General features: G+C 40.0%; 1 protein-coding gene across 1 annotated transcript in view; it reads left to right on the forward strand.

The window, feature by feature from the left end:
• The first annotated feature begins 779 nt into the window (after positions 1–779).
• The window catches only part of pax5 (paired box 5), a 54,924-nt gene continuing 43,250 nt past the window's right edge, over positions 780–12,453 (forward strand). The window contains exons 1-2 of the mRNA XM_072670807.1: positions 780–873; positions 9,569–9,734. Coding sequence (XP_072526908.1) covers positions 780–873; positions 9,569–9,734 — 260 coding nt within the window. The remainder of the gene's footprint in view (positions 874–9,568; positions 9,735–12,453) is intronic.

The following is a 12,453-nucleotide window of genomic DNA, read 5'->3' on the forward strand; positions in this document are numbered from 1 at the left end:
TTCACTTCCACACTACACTAAATCAATCACTGCTCCAGGAACACTTCCATTTACACACACACACACACACACACAGGGTACACAGCACATCCGACATTCTTCCCAAACAAATGCCTGCACACATACTGGCATACACACACCCTGATACAGACACATACACACATGCATGTCCACGCCCGGCCTGGACGGGCTGGTATGGAGAACGGCTCCCCTGTTGCAGTGCTGTACGCTGCTGTACGCTGCTGTATGTTGATGACGGGTGAAGAGCCCGAACAGGCCGCTCATGCAGAGTGAGAATGATCTGGACTATTGCACTGCGGATTGATTCCTCCTGGTTGCCAAACACAGAGGCCTGCTGGCTTAGAAAGCTTGTTCTCGGTTCGCCAGACGCCGCCGCCGCGGATCAGGTCTGCTTGTTAGGACGCAGGGAAGATAGAGGGCAGCTTTGAACGTTAGACCTCGGCCTAGCTCAGGGTGATCCTCCATTACAGCGAGTGTTTTAATGTGTGTTTTCATAAATAATTTAGCTGCCTGGGCCCTTTCTGTATGGATTACAGACAGCCCACGGAAGGAAGCCCTCCAGCACATGGCTTAACACCTTAAACAACGATTAAGGGAGTTTACACACACCGTTTACACACACCGTTTACACACACCGTTTACACACACCGTTTACACGGACGGCCTTGAAGCTTTTTTAGTTTTATGCCAGTTGAAGCTGTGCGACTTGTTAGCCTACTAAAAAAAAGACTGGGCAGATTTGAATGAGTTAGAAAAAGATGGAATTCCGCTTCGGGCAGCAGAGATTAGCCAGGCATGAGGACATATGGTCCAGCGGGCGAAGGCGCTTCCACTGTGACCCAGGGATCGCTGGTTCAAATCTCAGAACATGCTGCCTGCCATCAGCAGCCGGAGCCAGAGAGAGCACAATTGGCTCAACGGCTTGCTTTCTCTCCCCACATCACAACTTCCGTGTGTTGCTGGCCGGCACGGGCGTCTGCTAGACGATGTGCCAGAGCTGGATGCTGACTGGTGCCCAGTTCCAGAAGATTTGGTTGCCCAGTGGTGGCTGGGCTGGGCTGGTTGTGCCTGTGTCAGCTCTCACCCTCCCAGTGTTGGAAGCATTAAATGGGATGGGGGGGAAAGAACTAACGAGTGGTTCAAGGGGGTGATTTTATGAGGCACAGACCTCAGAGGCAGACATTACTGACAAATATGTTAATGACCATGCCTAGGATTTAGGTAACATGGGCAGCATGCTAAATGGTGATATTTGCACGTCACATCAATGATCTCATGTCACCGGTTGGGTAATTAAACCATGTTGGAGTGAGCACCCTGATCCTAGTATCTGATCTAGGCATTCCCACCTCCTAAAAAAACCCACTGACCTCGCTAGTTGATGTTCCAGCTCATATAAGGCAAGGTTCTTAATACTGCCTAATGGTTGGCCTGCCTGGTTAAACAGAAAGCCTCTTGCCGATGGTTTTCTAAATTTAAGAAAGGGTTCTATATAGCACCAGAACCCATCAGAACTGTAGAGAACTCCTTCTGCTGAGACATGACAGAACATATGGCAGAAACATGATGATTCACTCAAGTTGTGTCAGAGATGTCTGTTCCAATAGGAAACAAGCAGCTAACAAGCTTTATCGATGGGAGGTTTGCAGATACTGAGCATTTGCAGGACCGTAGTAATAGCCAGCATTCTGGGCTAACCAGTATGTGTCAGTCAGGCCTCAGTCAGAAAGCTAGGCGGCCTAGATTGGCCAGGAGAATCGCTTTGCACTATTTAACCCATTTTCAGTGTATTTTCTAGTGTCCGAAGGCCTTTACTGGCAGGACATTACTGGATTTATGGATACAGGCTAACCGCCCTGGACGTTTTGATCCTAATGGCTAAAGACGAGGAGAATTCCCAAGGAAAAGGTTGAATTAATGGAGAGATGTGGGAGGTAGAGTCTTGAAGAAAAGCACTACTGCAAAGCATTCAGCCACAGAACACACACACACACACACACACACCTCTGTTGTGGACGTGTGTGTTTGTGTGTGTGGTTAAATGTTTTATATTTCAGCTTGAAGCGTACAGAGACGTTTCAGCCCACAGAGAACTGACCTGTGAAAACTACCGATAGAAAAGCACTGGTTGGACCTAGGTGATCAAGCGATGCAAGACAGACGCATGAGAGGCAGAGAGGCTAATAACGGACCCGTGATAAAGAGTGACGGCTTGCGTGCTTTTAGAGAGTGAAGTGTGGACGAAAGACAGAAGCAGAAGATGACATAAAGGAGCAGAGTGATTAAAAAATTGGACCTAAGTGATCGAGTGATTGCTGATCTGAAGTGTTAAAATTACGTCTGCTTACGGGGAATCCAGTGTGGGCAAAAGAAGAAGAAGGGGATGAAAGGGAGAGGGAGATTAACAATTAATTGGACCCAAGTGATCGAATTTTGGACCTAAGTGATTGAGCGTTGGACCTAAGTGATTGAATGTTGGACCTAAGTGATCAATTGTTGGACCTAAGTGATCAATTGTTGGACCTAAGTGAAAGAGTGTTGGACCTAAGTGATTGAATGTTGGACCTAAGTGATCAATTGTTGGACCTAAGTGAAAGAGTGTTGGACCTAAGTGATTGATTGTTGGACCTAAGTGATCAATTGTTGGACCTAAGTGAAAGAGTGTTGGACCTAACTGAAAGAGTGTTGGACCTAAGTGATTGAATGTTGGACCTAAGTGATCAATTGTTGGACCTAAGTGAAAGAGTGTTGGACCTAAGTGATTGATTGTTGGACCTAAGTGATCAATTGTTGGACCTAAGTGAAAGAGTGTTGGACCTAAGTGATTGATTGTTGGACCTAAGTGATCAATTGTTGGACCTAAGTGATTGATTGTTGGACCTAAGTGATTGATTGTTGGACCTAAGTGATTGATTGTTGGACCTAAGTGATCAATTGTTGGACCTAAGTGAAAGAGTGTTGGACCTAAGTGATCAATTGTTGGACCTAAGTGATTGATTGTTGGACCTAAGTGATTGATTGTTGGACCTAAGTGATCAATTGTTGGACCTAAGTGAAAGAGTGTTGGACCTAAGTGATTGATTGTTGGACCTAAGTGATTGATTGTTGGACCTAAGTGATCAATTGTTGGACCTAAGTGAAAGAGTGTTGGACCTAAGTGATTGATTGTTGGACCTAAGTGAAAGAGTGTTGGACCTAAGTGATTGAATGTTGGACCTAAGTGATCAATTGTTGGACCTAAGTGAAAGAGTGTTGGACCTAAGTGATTGAATGTTGGACCTAAGTGATCAATTGTTGGACCTAAGTGAAAGAGTGTTGGACCTAAGTGATTGATTGTTGGACCTAAGTGATCAATTGTTGGACCTAAGTGATCAATTGTTGGACCTAAGTGAAAGAGTGTTGGACCTAAGTGATTGAATGTTGGACCTAAGTGATCAATTGTTGGACCTAAGTGAAAGAGTGTTGGACCTAAGTGATTGATTGTTGGACCTAAGTGATCAATTGTTGGACCTAAGTGAAAGAGTGTTGGACCTAAGTGATTGATTGTTGGACCTAAGTGATCAATTGTTGGACCTAAGTGAAAGAGTGTTGGACCTAAGTGATTGATTGTTGGACCTAAGTGATTGAATGTTGGACCTAAGTGATCAATTATTGGACCTAAGTGAAAGAGTGTTGGACCTAAGTGATTGATTGTTGGACCTAAGTGATCAATTGTTGGACCTAAGTGAAAGAGTGTTGGACCTAAGTGATTGATTGTTGGACCTAAGTGATCGATTGTTGGACCTAAGTGATCAATTGTTGGACCTAAGTGATCGAGTGTTGGACCTAAGTGATTGATTGTTGGACCTAAGTGATCAATTGCTGGACCTAAGTGATCGATTGTTGTACCTAAGTGATAGTGTTGGACCTAAGTGATCGAATTTTGGACCTAATTGATAGAGTGTTGGACCTAAGTGATTGATTGTTGGACCTAAGGGATCGAATGTTCGCCCTAAGTGGTTGAGTGTTGGACCTAAGTGATTGATTGTTGGACCTAAATGGTTGAGTGTTGGACCTAAGTGATCGATTGTTGGACCTAAGTGGTTGAGTGTTGGACCTAAGTGATCGATTGTTGGACCTAAGGGATTGAATGTTGGACCTAAGTGATCGATTGTTGGACCTAAGGGATCGAATGTTGGCCCTAAGTGGTTGAGTGTTGGACCTAAATGGTTGAGTGTTGGACCTAAGTGATCGATTGTTGGACCTAAGTGGTTGAGTGTTGGACCTAAGTGATCGATTGTTGGACCTAAGGGATTGAATGTTGGACCTAAGTGATCGATTGTTGGACCTAAGGGATCGAATGTTGGCCCTAAGTGGTTGAGTGTTGGACCTAAATGGTTGAGTGTTGGACCTAAGTGATCGATTGTTGGACCTAAGTGGTTGAGTGTTGGACCTAAGTGATCGATTGTTGGACCTAAGTGGTTGAGTGTTGGACCTAAGTGATCGATTGTTGGACCTAAGGGATCGAATGTTGGACCTAAGTGATCGATTGTTGGACCTAAGAGATCGAATGTTGGACCTAAGTGATCGATTGTTGGACCTAAGGGATCGAATGTTGGCCCTAAGTGGTTGAGTGTTGGACCTAAATGGTTGAGTGTTGGACCTAAGGGATCGAATGTTCGCCCTAAGTGGTTGAGTGTTGGACCTAAATGGTTGAGTGTTGGACCTAAGTGATCGATTGTTGGACCTAAGTGGTTGAGTGTTGGACCTAAGTGATCGATTGTTGGACCTAAGTGGTTGAGTGTTGGACCTAAGTGATCGATTGTTGGACCTAAGGGATCGAATGTTGGACCTAAGTGATCGATTGTTGGACCTAAGAGATCGAATGTTGGACCTAAGTGATCGATTGTTGGACCTAAGGGATCGAATGTTGGCCCTAAGTGGTTGAGTGTTGGACCTAAATGGTTGAGTGTTGGACCTAAATGGTTGAGTGTTGGACCTAAATGGTCGAGTGTTGGACCTAAGTGATCAAGTGATGGCGCTAAGCGATCGAGTGATGTAGCTAAGCAATCAAGTCTTGGCCCTAAGTGTTTGTGTGATGTTGGATCTAAAAAACAAGAGAGCATAAGATAGAGAGATATTTGGACCCAAGTGATCTAAAGGAGTAACAGAGGTCAGTGAGCAGGTGACTAGAAACTAGGACGACCAGTCAAGGCATGGACTACACAAGACCTCTGAAGATGTCCTGTGGTATCTGGCACCAAGACAAATATTAGCAGCAGATCCTATAAGCCAGTCCTGTAAGTTGTGTGGTCGGCGGGGCCTCCATGAGCATCAGTGAGCCTCGGGCACCCATAACCCTGTCCCTGGTTCACTGGTTGTCTTTCCTTGGGGCACTTTTAAGGACAGTAGGTACAGGTTAAAGACCTGCCTAATGTTTTGCTTCTTTGGTTCTTCAGGTTGGTTCTTGTCCAAGTGGCTCAGATTCCTCCGCTTGACCATTTCTCCTGCTTCCAACACCTTCATCACCCATTAGAACGGACTGTTTCCCGGCTGTCTAATATGTAGCTCCCACCTCTTGACAGATGAAGCCACTGGAAGCACATCATCAAGGTTATTCTCTTCGCCTCTCAGTGGTTTCATGTCCTCGGTGTTATGGCTGATCGGTGTATAGCCATCAGCTATTCTGGTCACTTCATCATGTCTTGAGGATCGGGATTAGATCTGGATTAGGCTGAGCCTCATAAAAACGCAGGTGTGAACACACCCAAGCTGCATTTAGACCAGATACGAATCCCATCGCTCCAGCCACATGTTTACAGCAGTGTGAGCACATCAGTCTCATGACCACAACCCAAACTCCTCCCACAGAGCAAACCTGCCTAATCTGCCACACATTGCAACTAACCAGAAACGCATGTGGCTAAAATCTGATCAGGATACACTCCAGATTACTAGTCACATGAAGCGACCAGCTGTAAACGAGCGAAATAGCCAGGCAGGAGGCCGGCACCGCTCGACTGCCACCGGACTGATGCGTGTCTGTGGGCTTGGTGTGTCTGGTTTGATACAACCCGCAGGGCTGTGTTTAAGAACTATTATCCCTGCAGGCTGGATTAGCTCATACACCACTGTCACAGTGTGTGTGTGTGTGTGTGCACATGTGTGTGTGTGTGTGTGTTCTCCTCTGAAGCAATCAGTATGTTAATATGACAGAGTAACTGGATTACAGGATGGCAATATTTAACACACACACACACACACACGCGCATGCATGGAACTAAGCGTAACACAGGATACGACGATAACGTAATGCTAGAGATTTGAGGCCTGCGCAACACACAGCATCGTAATACTCGCACATAATGTTATCGGACAGGTATGAACAGCGTTCCGAGAAGAGCCGAGGAGGATAAAGAGGGGAGTCGGAGTCATGTGAATTAAACAGCTTTCGGTCGGGCTTAGGCCGCCCAAGGTCGACTCAATACAGAGAGAAGAATAAGAAGGGAAGGGTTTATGTAATGGTGACAAACACACACACACACACACACATATACACACACACGCGCACATGCACGAGCACCGGTACGCAGCGACATGGCTGGACGAGCCACTCGCGAGGCGCTGAGGGTGAGAGTAGGTCATGTGTAATTCACTAGTCGGCCTCTAGGGGCACATATTATGAGCGAGGCAGGGAGGACAATGCATTACTGTGACCTTCAGGTCAAAGACAGACACCCCACAAAGGGATGAGCTGAGGGTATATTCAAGTCACACTCACAACTAATGAAATCCCTCTCTCTCTCTCTCTCTCTATCTCTCTCTCTCTCGCCCGCGCTATTGCTATCGCTATCGCTCGCTCTCTCTGGCACGCGTGAGTGCACCAATGTTACTCGACAGTAACCGACATGTAACCGAGTGAAAGTCAGCCACGTTGTCTTTACCTGCATCGGCTTGCCCCCGCTGGCTGTGAGAGAGAGCTATAATGTATGGCCAAAAGTTTGTGGACACCCCTTCTATAATGAATGTGTGAACCTATTGGTTTTATTTATAGAGGGGTCTATAAAGCCCCCCAGCATTGAGCTGTGGAGCAGTGTGTTCGGAACTGTGTTCTCTGGAATGATGGATGGTGGAGCTCCATCCAGTACTTTTGGGATGAGTTGGGGAGTTGGGGATGAGGAGGTGGGGTGGCGATCATCCAACATCCTGATTTCACTAACTTGCGCTTGCTCTAGCGAAGTCTAATGGAAAGCCTTGTTCCCTGGACAGCAGAGACAGTTACTTCAGATGTACTACACTACAATATTCTTGAATTCAGAAGAAACAGTGACTGGAGCAGGTGTCCCAATACTTTTTGCTAGAAAAGAAACTTAAAGCTATGCTGATGACGCATTTCTAGACCCACTTTTTCTCATTGTATCATCTGGGACAAATCTGGTTTCTTAAAAAATCTGTAAAAGGAGCATTATTGCATGTATGCAGAACACTGGGCCTTTTTCAAGTTCAGAGATCCTTCACACTCTTAGGAAAAAGACTATAACTTGTGACAGTAGAACCCGGTGCTTTATACAACTGTATTGTTTTCAAGGTTTTTTGAAGATCCATCCATTATAGACAAAAAACAAAACTCTAAGAAAAAATATTTTAACGAAATTTTCTTGTGAGGAAAGGTTTTCTTGTGAGGAAAGAAGTGTTTCCCACTCCTCCATGCAGAAGTCTTTCAGCTTTAGTTTTTAGACAGAGGGTCTCACGTTTTCCTGACGTCTCCTTCCTAGTGGGTTCTATTTCATTTTCGAGCTCTCCAGACCCTACTGCAGAAAAGCATCCCCAAACCATGACGTTTTCACCTCCATGCTACACAGGTCATATGGGTTCTTGAGTCTGGTTTACGCCAAACATGTCCTCTCTGTGTCCTAATAATTCAACTTTTTATTCATCGGTCCTAAGCACATTGTCCCAGATGTCCTGGTCTTGGTCTAGGTGTTCTCTGGAGAACTTTAGTCTTGATCTAATGTTTTTTTTTGACAGCAAGGGTTTCCTCCTTGCACACCTCCCATGAAAATCGAACGTGTGTTATAAAGACATTAGCTGAGTGTGTACTGAGTGTGTACTGAGTGTGATGACATTTAAGGATTGTTGGAGACTTTATTTTGTGGTCTGATGTTGGACTGAACTTGCTAGGTCGGCCTGATCTGGCCGTGTTGGTCAGTTGTTCCACTTATAAATGATGTAGCAGACAGTGTAACGGCTGATTACTAATTGTTCTGAGATCTTTTTAAAACCCCTTCCCAGACTCCTCTGCATCTACAGCCTTCTTAAGGGAGCTCTTAAGATCTGTCCGTTTTGTTTATTTGTTTTTTTCCTGTATGACCATCTGCTTTTGAGAAAAGCTAACCAACCAGCCAGTACATATGAAACCCGATCCAGTGATATAAACAGTATATAAACAATGCAGTTCATAAACAGAGCAATAGAGTGTAATAGTGTATAAACATTGTAGTTTAGTATTATAAGCATTATATAAACAGTGTAGTTTAGTATTATAAACAGTAACATAAACATGTAGTCAGTATAGTTCAGTATATAAACAGTATATAAACAGTATAGTTCAGTATTATAAGCAGTATATAAACTGTGTAGTTTAGTATTATAAACAGTATAGTTCAGTATATAAACAGTATATAAGTAGTAAATAAACCGTATAGTTCAGTATATAAACAGTTAAGTTTAGTATGATAAACAGTATATAGTCAGTATAGTTCAGTATATAAACAGTTTATAAACAGTATAGTTTTGTAATATAAACAGTATAGTTTAGTATTATAAACAGTATATAAACAGTATAGTTTAGTATATAAGCAGTATATAAACAGTATTGTTCAGTATATAAACAGTATATACACAATATTGTTCAGTATATAAACAGTATAGTTTAGTATTATAAACAGTATATAAACAGTATAGTTTAGTATTATAAACAGTATATAAACAGTATAGTTTAGTATATAAGCAGTATATAAACAGTATAGTTTAGTATTATAAACAGTATATAAACAGTATAGTTTAGTATATAAGCAGTATATAAACAGTATTGTTCAGTATATAAACAGTATATACACAATATTGTTCAGTATATAAACAGTATAGTTTAGTATTATAAACAGTATATAAACAGTATAGTTCAGTATATAAGCAGTATATAAACAGTATAGTTCAGTATATAAACAGTATATACACAATATTGTTCAGTATATAAACAGTATATAGACAGTATAGTTCAGTATATAAACAGTTTATAAACAGTGTAGTTTAGTATTATAAACATGTGCAGTTTAATACATATGACCCATAAGAACCTTCCTTTTCTGTAAATAAGTAACGTTACTTCACAAGAGAACCCAGTGATTGATTACTGCACAGGCTACGTTGTGCCATAACTTATTGTTTAGACATTTAAATCAATAAAAAAATTTACAAGCAGTTAAAGGACCTGTCGAATCACTTTCTGTTCCATATCACATACGGCTGTTTTCTCACCTGACACTTTTACTTCTCTGTCTCTCTGCAGGGCATGGAGGGGTGAATCAGTTAGGGGGGGTGTTTGTGAACGGGCGGCCCTTGCCAGACGTGGTCAGGCAGAGAATAGTGGAGCTGGCCCATCAGGGCGTGCGTCCCTGCGACATCTCCCGACAACTCCGGGTCAGCCATGGCTGCGTCAGCAAGATATTGGGCCGGTGAGGCTTATTTATATTCTATTGCTCATTCATAACCATTTCATCCAGCTCTTTTACATATGATCTCCTAAAAAACACTGGAATGTAATATATACATATTCATATTCATGAAGCTGGTGTTTAGTTTAGTGGACTCTCAGGTGGCGCTACTTCAGAGATATAGAGATATTTCTACACATGTGTGGACTGCCTGCAGCTTAAGTACTTTTTATCTCAGTACTTGTGATGAAAAACGATGCATTCATGTAATTATCAATTTAGAGTCATGTCTGTCAAGTTTGCCCCAAAGATGAAGATTACGTAATCCTGGAAATGAACGTAATTGAACTTCTTTTGGGATTTTATTGGAAGCTCATTCTGGATATTAATTCTGAATATGAATTTAATCTAAACTTCATTATAAATAATAATTTTATTATACATTCATTATGGGTATTGTTAGAGAAATGTAAATGTTTTAAAGCTTTATTCTTTATCCTGAACACCTCTAACATCAGATTCTTCAACAATCATCAGAATTATTACTGATTCATTTTTGGCACTTACCTGCAAACATTCACATACTGAAAACATTCATTAATAAAAAAGTATAAAAACAACGTAGTGGGTATATAAACCATATATAAACAGTAAAGTTCAATATACAAATAGTAAAGCTCAGTATATCAGTATATAAGTATAGTGCAGTAAATAAACAGTATATAAACAGTCTAGTTCAATATATAAAGAGCATATAAAGAGTATGGTTGTGTGTAAAAACAGTGTATAAACATGTGTAGTTTAGAATATAAACACTTTATAAACATTACAGTTCAGTATATAAACACTGTTGATCAGTATATAAACAGTATATAAAGAGTATAGTTCAGTATTATTAACAGTATATAAACTTTACAGTTCAGTATATAAACAGTATAGTTCAGTATTATAAGCAGTATATGAACAGAACAATTCAGTGTATAAACAGTGTATAAACAGTGTATAAACATGTGTAGTTCAGTATACAAAGAGGATATAAACAGTACACTTCCGTTTATAAACAGTGTATATACAATATAGTTATCAGTATTTACAGTAGTTTACAGTATTATTAACAGTATATAAGCAGTACAGTTTAGTATATGAACAATATAGTTCAGTTTTATAAGCAGTATATGAACAGACTAGACAAAAAAAACTTTTATATTACACAGTTTATAAACGGTGTATAAACAGTACAGTTCAGTATATAAACAGTGTATAAACAGTACAGTTCAGAATATAAACAGTGTATAAACAGTACAGTTCAGAATATAAACAGTATATAAACAGTACAGTTCAGAATATAAACAGTGTATAAACAGTACAGTTCAGTATATAAACTGTATAACAGTACAGTTCAGAATATAAACAGTGTATAAACAGTACAGTTCAGTATATAAACAGTGTATAAACAGTACAGTTCAGTATGTAAACAGTGTATAAACAGTACAGTTCAGAATATAAACAGTGTATAAACAGTACAGTTCAGTATAAACAGTGTATAAACAGTACAGTTCAGTATATAAACAGTGTATAAACAGTACAGTTCAGTATATAAACAGTGTATAAACAGTACAGTTCAGAATATAAACAGTGTATAAACAGTACAGTTCAGTATATAAACAGTGTATAAACAGTACAGTTCAGTATATAAACAGTGTATAAACAGTACAGTTCAGTATGTAAACAGTGTATAAACAGTACAGTGCAGTATATAAACAGTGTATAAACAGTACAGTGCAGTATATAAACAGTACAGTGCAGTATATAAACAGTGTATAAACAGTACAGTGCAGTATATAAACAGTGTATAAACAGTACAGTGCAGTATATAAACAGTACAGTGCAGTATATAAACAGTGTATAAACAGTACAGTGCAGTATATAAACAGTGTATAAACAGTACAGTTCAGTATATAAACAGTGTATAAACAGTACAGTGCAGTATATAAACAGTACAGTGCAGTATATAAACAGTGTATAAACAGTACAGTGCAGTATATAAACAGTGTATAAACAGTACAGTGCAGTATATAAACAGTACAGTGCAGTATATAAACAGTGTATAAACAGTACAGTGCAGTATATAAACAGTACAGTTCAGAATATAAACAGTGTATAAACAGTACAGTTCAGAATATAAACAGTGTATAAACAGTACAGTGCAGTATATAAACAGTGTATAAACAGTACAGTTCAGAATATAAACAGTGTATAAACAGTACAGTGCAGTATATAAACAGTGTATAAACAGTACAGTTCAGAATATAAACAGTGTATAAACAGTACAGTTCAGTATATAAACAGTGTATAAACAGTACAGTTCAGTATATAAACAGTGTATAAACAGTACAGTTCAGTATATAAAAGTATATAATCAGTACAATTCAGTATATAAACAGTGTATAAACAGTACAGTTCAGTATATAAAAGTATATAAACAGTACAGTTCAGAATATAAACAGTGTATAAACAGTACAGTTCAGTATATAAACAGTGTATAAACAGTACAGTTCAGAATATAAACAGTGTATAAACAGTACAGTTCAGTATATAAAAGTATATAATCAGTACAATTCAGTATATAAACAGTGTATAAACAGTACAGTTCAGTATATAAAAGTATATAAACAGTACAGTTCAGAATATAAACAGTGTATAAACAGTACAGTTCAGAATATAAACAGTATATAAACAG

This window comes from Salminus brasiliensis, chromosome 24 (genome assembly GCF_030463535.1).
Source record: "Salminus brasiliensis chromosome 24, fSalBra1.hap2, whole genome shotgun sequence".
Lineage (NCBI taxonomy): Eukaryota > Metazoa > Chordata > Actinopteri > Characiformes > Bryconidae > Salminus > Salminus brasiliensis.